Genomic DNA, 7,634 nt, shown 5'->3' with positions numbered 1-7,634 from the left:
CCTCATTCTTGTCTTCGGGCAGCTGTCCTATTGATAGGAAATTGATGATGGGATCCATCCATGATGGCCCGACCTCTATTGGGAGCACTTGGACTTCTTCAATGGAGGGTCGAAGTAGCTTTTCTACGCGCATGGTCCAGCCAAGGACTCCACTTTAGGTGCTTGTCAGTTTGGAGAGGGCGCCAGCTCTAGCGTTCTCGGCTCGCAGGACCTGCTACAAGGAGAAGCACTAGAAGTAGCAGGCTAAACCTTAGACTTTGGCAAGTACTTGGACATGCTTTGTTCTCTGGCCTCGTACTCGCTGTTTACTTGATTCACCACCAGTTGAGAGTCGCTGAAGGCTTCAACGTGTGAAGAGCTGAGGTCCCAAACTAGCTGTAGACTAGCAAGGAGGGCCTCATACTCGACTTCGTTGTTTGATGCTGGGAAGTCAAATCTCAGCGCATATTCTATAGCAACATCGTCAGGGGTGAGAATGATGAGGCTCGCTCCGCTTCCTTTAGCATTGGAGGAGCCATTGATAAAGAGTTTCCATTGGGGGCGAGCCACATCGTCCACATGATCCCTTTCATCATTTTTTGGGGTCTGGTGGAGGGCTTGACTGAAGGTGCATTCCACTATGAAGTCTGCTAGAGCTTGTGCCTTGATTGCGGGCCTCGGCTGGTACTGAACATCAAACTTGAAAAGCTCGATGGCCCACTTCATCAGGCGTCCCGAGTCCTCAGGCTTGGTGAGGACAGCTTTGAGGTGCTAGTTCATCCAGACCACAATTGAGTGAGCTTGGAAGTATGCTCTAAGCTTTCTAGCCGTAACCATGAGGGTGAAAGCCAATTTCTCTATCTCGGGATACCTAGTTTTAGCGTCAGAGAGTACCTTGCTAGTATAATAAGCCGATTTTTGCATGCTGTCTTCTTTAATCGGGACTGAACTGACTGCTTCGTCCCCGGTCGAGAGGTATAGGTACAAGGTTTCTCCCTCAGTCGGGCGGGCGAGGAGGGGAGGTGAGGTAAGGTACGCCTTGAGCTCGTTGAAGGCGTGCTGGCACTCCTCCGTCCACTGGAAATCTTTTAGCTTCATGATGGCACGGAAGAAGGTTATGCAGCGGTCGACTGACTTCAACATGAAGCGATTGAGGGTTGCTATTCGGCCGGAGAGCCTCTAGGAGGCTATGATGTAGCACCGGGCAAGAGAATTTTTTTCTTCCCATTCTTGATATTCCCTCCTGCGAGCCTCAGAAGCCCTATCACCCGGACGATCCGGAGCAGGGTTCTTAGCAACTTTGTCCAATTTCTCAAACATCAGAACCAGCATAAGGTTACGAAACCAGTCAGCATAATTTAGGCCCTCAATCTTATTATCGTCCAACAGTTTGGCGAATTGTCCGTTTGCCATTTCTGATAAAAGGCAAAGCAAATATTAGTCCACAACCTGATTTGATTCATGTTATCTACATAAAAATGGCTTTTAATCTATGTTCCATTTCCATTTGTTCATCTCTGAGATTTCCCTCCTATCTTAGTGACGGAGACCGCAAAGTATTTATCCGGAAATGTGGGAAACCACATACAGTGTATGGAGCCAACTATTTCGGCTACATAACCCCACCACCTTCTGTGAAGGATCATATCCACTCATCTCATGAACTTTCCCTTTGGCCTCCGTCAGACAAGGTTCATTGCCATTTTAGGTTAAACCTTTCTATCCAGTAAGTGCTTACCCATCATATTCGTGAATGCCAATGTACCGTAAAAGAGTCTTCCATTTTAGGATAGACCCCTCTCACATCGGTCTATGATGCCACTATCTCTTATGAAGCAATCCAACAGATCTAATAGCAAATGGATAGCCCAATTTTATGGTGTGTCTCATCATTACTGAATGACCCATCTTCATGCTAATGATGGAAGGCCTTTAGAGAGTTCATCATATGAATCTCCCTATCACATGCACTTATGTTTCATTGGAGGGAATGAAAAATTACACCCTAATTTTATTTAGGTCAAACCAAAGTAGCTTCCACTGACTTTCTCAAAGCTATATTTAAATGGGCCCAAAACGGCTAGGGTTCCGCATGGTTCCTCTTAGGGAGGAAGCTGATGTGGGGCCCATCAAGCAGGGAGATCATCCAATGATCTAATTCTTGGACAGTTTTGTATGCCCTTAGCTTCAATCTGATTTGATGTACTTTTGATATTTAGTGTAAATAAATAAAGTGCATGTTTGATTCATGTTGTTTGGTATAATTCTGTGTAAGACCCTAAAACTGGACACTTATTGAGACTCGTGTTAGTTTAAAATGTTCACAGCAATTGGATAAGTCTGGGGAGATTTATCCTACCAAGGCTGATACTGGTGTGCTGCCAAGTGTTGGGATGGCTAGTCTCGGCCACCAGGGTAAGACCCAAGGCACATGCAGTATGGGATTACTCGAATCCTTGAACCGGACCAGATTTCCAATATTGCCCTGGACCTTGGAGACAGATGGGCAAAACTGGAAAGTTACACCTGACCCCTAGACTCGATTATGATACTTCACTAGGTGTCGGATCGGGCAATGCTTAATCATTATGGGCTGAGAGGTTAAGTGTAAGGCCATTTAGGATAATACCTGATGGGCTAATCTTGCATCTACCCACAGTCCCTGGGTTTTTATAAGATGGCTTGGCCCAGGGACCACTTAATGTAAGTGTTGGGCCCATAGGGTCCATGTGATGGGCTCAGGGGTTCACTGGGCTTCTCAGTGAATTCGGCTAGGCCTTGTAATAAAGGTTGGGCCGAACCCATGTGGCCGGTGTGTAGATCAATGCTTGGGTCCCACACCATACAAAGAATCCCAACTGGGCAGCAGATTGGAAACTAATTGAGCACTGATTATTTAATGGGCCAAAAGCCCATTTCGAACTGGGCTGATATGATCACCCACTTAAGGGGCGGATCTGAGATTAAGGTTACAAAAAGGATTAGGCCTTTAACCTAATCCACTCTAGGAGACCAAATTCAAATCAGATTTGAATGTGGTAATCTCCTGATAAGATCAAGAGTCATCTAACCTAATCTAAAATAGGATTAAGATTATTCCCTATCCAGATGCTGATTTGGATTGGGATAACTCTTAATTAGGAGGTTTCTTAATAAAGAAGAAAATAGGAGAAATCCTAAGAGAGAGACAACATAATTCGAACCTAGGGTTTTTGGCAAGATAGTTTGCTACGAATTGAAATAGGATCTCATAACTCTCCAGAGAGAAGAGAAGCAATATTCGCCATCTTCATCTCAGGAATTCTCCTCCAGCCGCCGCCATTCTCTAAAAAGATTGGATCTTTGAAGGAAAAAAATCAAGAAATCAATTCTTGATATCAATTTTGCAGAAAAAACTGAAAAGATTTGGTGCTCAGAGTTTCCAGAGGATTCTTGCGAAGGATTCAGTGTGTAGGACGCACTCTGCTGGTTCCGTTCCACATATTGTTGTGTCATCTTCAGTAGGAGCGGATCTTGGTGTCCTCTTTGGGTGTGAATACCAACTTTGGGAGATACTGTTTTGTCTGGATCAAGTATAATTCCTCCCTTGTCTTTTGGTTCAGATCTGGTTTGATTATGGTTCAAATAGAATCCTTGAATATTGTATTCTAAATTTAGGGAATATGATTCCCAGTTGGAAGAAGGTAGAAAATTTTTGAAATTCGCCCACCCATTCTGCAACCTTTTTGGCATCCATACGATGGATCCTACCATTCTTTCAGTGGTACCAGAGCCACAGGTTCGAATCTTGAACCAAAAGAAAATCAGATCTGAACCTGCACAGATGAACAGAAGATGTTTTGCCATGATTTGCCAGATTATTTTCTTTATTTCAAGAAATTGTTTCTTGTTAAGGGCAATTGATCTGAAATAAATTTTTGTTAAATATAAAATTTATTTAGAACTGTTCTTTATTTATTTTCATTTAATGGACTGTTGAAACCTAGGGATCGCAGTGCAGATTTGGCGCAGATGGTCTGCGCACCCTTTTATTTATTATTCATTCAATTTGGTCTGTAAGTTATTTTTTTCTATACTGAATGTATAGGATTTGATCAAGATTGTAATTAATTAATAGAAATAGGATTTCTGTAATTTTTTATTTTCTTGATTGAAGAAGAAGGCGGCACTGGAGATTTGCAGATGGAGAAATCGCTTTCTGCGATTTGCAGTTTATGAAACTGCAACCCTTGTGATTAACCTCTGTTTTGCATGTGGTGCGAACAGTCCATATTCGAAGGGAAATGTTTTCCAGTCCAACTTTCTCCCTCTTGCAGTTCCAAATCTGATGTTAAATTGCAGGGATTAATTCGGCCCACCTGTAAAGCCCAGTTTTAAAAGGTTAAAACTGCAAAAGCCCACTCTTGTGAGAAAAGTTGTATGGGCCGAACTGCTAACTGCGATTCAGCCCATATACCTAGTCGACATTAATTGTTAATGTTATGGATTTTAAATGGGCTGTTCAATGGGCTTTACAGTAGTTAATTGATTGGATCAATTCTTCCTTTACATGTGATGTTTGGATGTTTGATGTGCTGCGACCATGGACCATAAGGACTTGGCCCATGATGACTCGTTACTGGCTCTTGCGCACACCATGGATGAATGCGCATCATTGCCATCGTGTCCCATAAGGTCCTTGGATGACCCCTCCTTACTTGGTGGGCCCCACACCCCTGAAAAGGGACGCTTGCGGAAACCCTAGCCGATTAAGGCCCACCAGAAATCTGACTTTATGAAAGTTAGTGGGAGCCACTCTGTTTTGACCTAAATTAGAACTAGGGCGTAATTTTTTTCCCTCCAACAAATATGAGTGCATGTGATAGGGAGATCCATATGACGGACTCTCTAAAGGCCTTCCGTCATTAGCACAATGATGGGTCCTTCAGTAATGTGGAAACGCACCATAAAATTGGGCTATCCATTTGCTGTTGGATCTGTCAGAGTGTTTCATAAGATGATAGGGGCGTCATAGACCGATGTGGGAGGGGCTTCACCAGAAAATGGGAACTCTCTCACGGTACCTTGGCGTAACCTGAATATGATGGGTGAGCACTCATTGGACATAAAGGTTTACCTGAAAATGACTCTGAACCTTGTCTGATAGAGGCCAAAGGGAAAACTCATACGATGAGTGGATATGATCCGTCACAGAAAGGTGGTGGGGTTTTGCAGCTGAAACAGTTGGCTTCACACACCCTATGTGGTTTCCCAAATTTCCAGAGACATTTCGCCGTCTCCGTCACTGAGAAAGGAGGGAAATCTCAGAGATGAACAAATGGGAATGGAACATAGATTAAAAGCCATATCTATGTAGGTAACATGAATCAAACTAAGGTTGTGGACTAACGTCTTTGCTGTTTTATCAGAAAATGGCAAACGGTCAATTTGCAAAGCCTCTAGACGATAACAAGCTTAAGGGCCCAAACTATGCCAACTGGTACAGAAATCAAACTTCCGAAAAGTTAGATAAGGTAGTGAAAAATCCTACCCCGGAGCGTCCGGGTGATAGGGTTCTGAGGCCCGAAGGAGGGAGTACCAAGATTGGGAGGATAAGAACTCCTTAGCCCGCTGCTATGTCATTGCCTCACTAGACAACTCAATACAGAGGTAGTTCGGTCCGATCGAACTAGCCAAGGACATATTGGACAGTCTAAAGACAATGTATGAAGAGCAGAACCGTTCTACTCGACAGAAGGTCTTGAAACTGTTCATGACCGCGCAGATGTCCAAAGGGCAGAAAGTTCATGACCATTGTTTTTGGATGATGGGCTACATTAATGAAGTCGAAGCCCTTGGATCCGGAATAGATCTTGGCACACAAGTAGATCATTCAGGTGCAAAGTTTCTCTTCTTTTGCCAGACTCGCCTAGAGCTCAGGTCCACACTCAGCCTGTGAGTAATGACCGAAGGGTCAACAATTCCAGGCATGTCAACGGCAGACTAAGAAAAGACATCGGCATTAAGTTTGAGGAAACTTACCAATTCAGATAGGCTCTCTGAGGGAAGGTTGGGCCCGACGCAGACTATTTTCTCGGGCTCGTCCTCGTCTAGGGGACTGAGACGAGGTCCTTAGCTGGTTGGCCTCGGCTCGTTGGTTCCTCCCTGAGGTCGTGGCAAGGTTTGTTTGAGCAAAATTTCAAAAATTTTTCTCTCTCCCATGTGGGAATCGCATTTCCTATTTTAGAAAACTACATTTTCAAGGATCAATCTTGAAACCGAACCGGATCAGATCAGAAACCAAAAGGGAGTGGAGAGATATACCTGATACGAAGTAGTAATAACCTCCAATGAAAGTGTTCACGTCCAAGGAAAAATCCAAAGACTGCTTCCATCGAAGATCACACGGTGTAGGATGAAGCAGAATCAACAGGATGCTCTTCAGCAAAAACCGAATTCTTCAGCAAGAATTTGATGGAGAGCTAGTGAGCACGACTTCAGATTACCTTTTCCACCAAAAGGTAATACCAAGAACCCTTCTTGATCACTCCCACAGGTGGAGATCGAACTGGTATGGCGGTAAGAGCAGGAGAGAAGGAGACAGAGCAGCAAAACTGTGTTGTTTCTCTCTAGAATTCAGCAGTCTGTGAGGATCTGAAGCTTCGTCCTACTCTTCTATTTATAGCCTTAAATAGAGGTTATCCTAGTCCCATTAGGAGTTTCCTAATCCAAATCTTTTATTTGGATCTGGACTCTCTTTAAGAGATAAGGATAATCCCTTATGTTATCTACAGATAAAGATCAACCTTCCTAATCTAATTAGGAGTTTCCTAATCCAAATATTTATTTGGATCTGGACTCTTTGACTGGATAGGGATAATCCCTTATCCTATCTGCTGATCTAAATCATAGAACCGCCCTCTTTTAATTAATCTCATTAAGCCAGTTCGAATTGGGCTTTAGGCCCATTAAGTTCATCTGCTCACTTAGCTTCCTAACTGCTGCCCAGTTGGTTATCCTCATATGGCGTGGGACCCAAACATTGATCTACACATCAGCCACATGGGTTCAGCCCAGCCTCTGTTACAAAGCTTGGCCGAATTCACTATAGGAAATAGTGAACCCCTGAGTCCATCGACATGGGCTCTTAATAGGCCCAACATTTACACTAAATGGTCCTTGTGTCAAGCCACCTTATAAAAACACAAGGACTGTGGGCAGATGCAATCATTCACTTTGTCCGACAGAGGAATTGCATCCCCAATCATTCACTTTGTACGACAAAGGGGTTGATCCTGTCACTATGATCACTCACTCAGATGAATTCTCAGACTGTCCCAACATACCCAGGTTTTGACCCCCTCTAAGGATCTTACTGATTGACATATCAAAGACAACCCAATCCGACACCTAGTGCAGTATCATAATCGAGTCTAGGGGTCAGGTGTAACATTTCAGTTTTACCCATTTATCTCCAAGGTCTAGGGCAATACCGGAATTCTGAAACGGTTCATGGTTTCAAGAAAACCCACACTACATGTACCTCAGGTCTCACCCTGGCAGCTGAGACAGGCCACCCCAGACAACTTGGTGGCCATGGGGTTGAAGTCGTGCATGGAGACCATGGGGTTGAAGTCGTGGACCTCAAGCTCTTCCTTCTTGAAGCGGTCAATGTA

The 7,634-nt window shown here is 43.9% G+C and overlaps 1 protein-coding gene across 1 annotated transcript; it reads right to left on the bottom strand.

Annotated features, from left to right (window-relative positions):
• Positions 1–243: 243 nt before the first annotated feature.
• Positions 244–1,122, bottom strand: LOC148789936 (uncharacterized). The gene is made up of 2 exons (XM_088893820.1): positions 874–1,122; positions 244–750 (listed from the first exon to the last, which is right to left on the bottom strand). The coding sequence occupies exons 1-2, from the start codon at positions 1,120–1,122 to the stop codon at positions 244–246; spliced, it is 756 nt and encodes a 251-aa protein (XP_088749946.1).
• Between the last annotated feature and the right edge of the window lie 6,512 nt (positions 1,123–7,634).

This window comes from Nelumbo nucifera, chromosome 8, assembly GCF_055504915.1.
Source record: "Nelumbo nucifera cultivar China Antique chromosome 8, China Antique-T2T, whole genome shotgun sequence".
Taxonomy (NCBI): Eukaryota; Viridiplantae; Streptophyta; class Magnoliopsida; order Proteales; family Nelumbonaceae; genus Nelumbo; species Nelumbo nucifera.
Note: the sequence above shows the minus strand (reverse complement) of the source record. Positions and strands in the feature narration are given on the sequence as shown.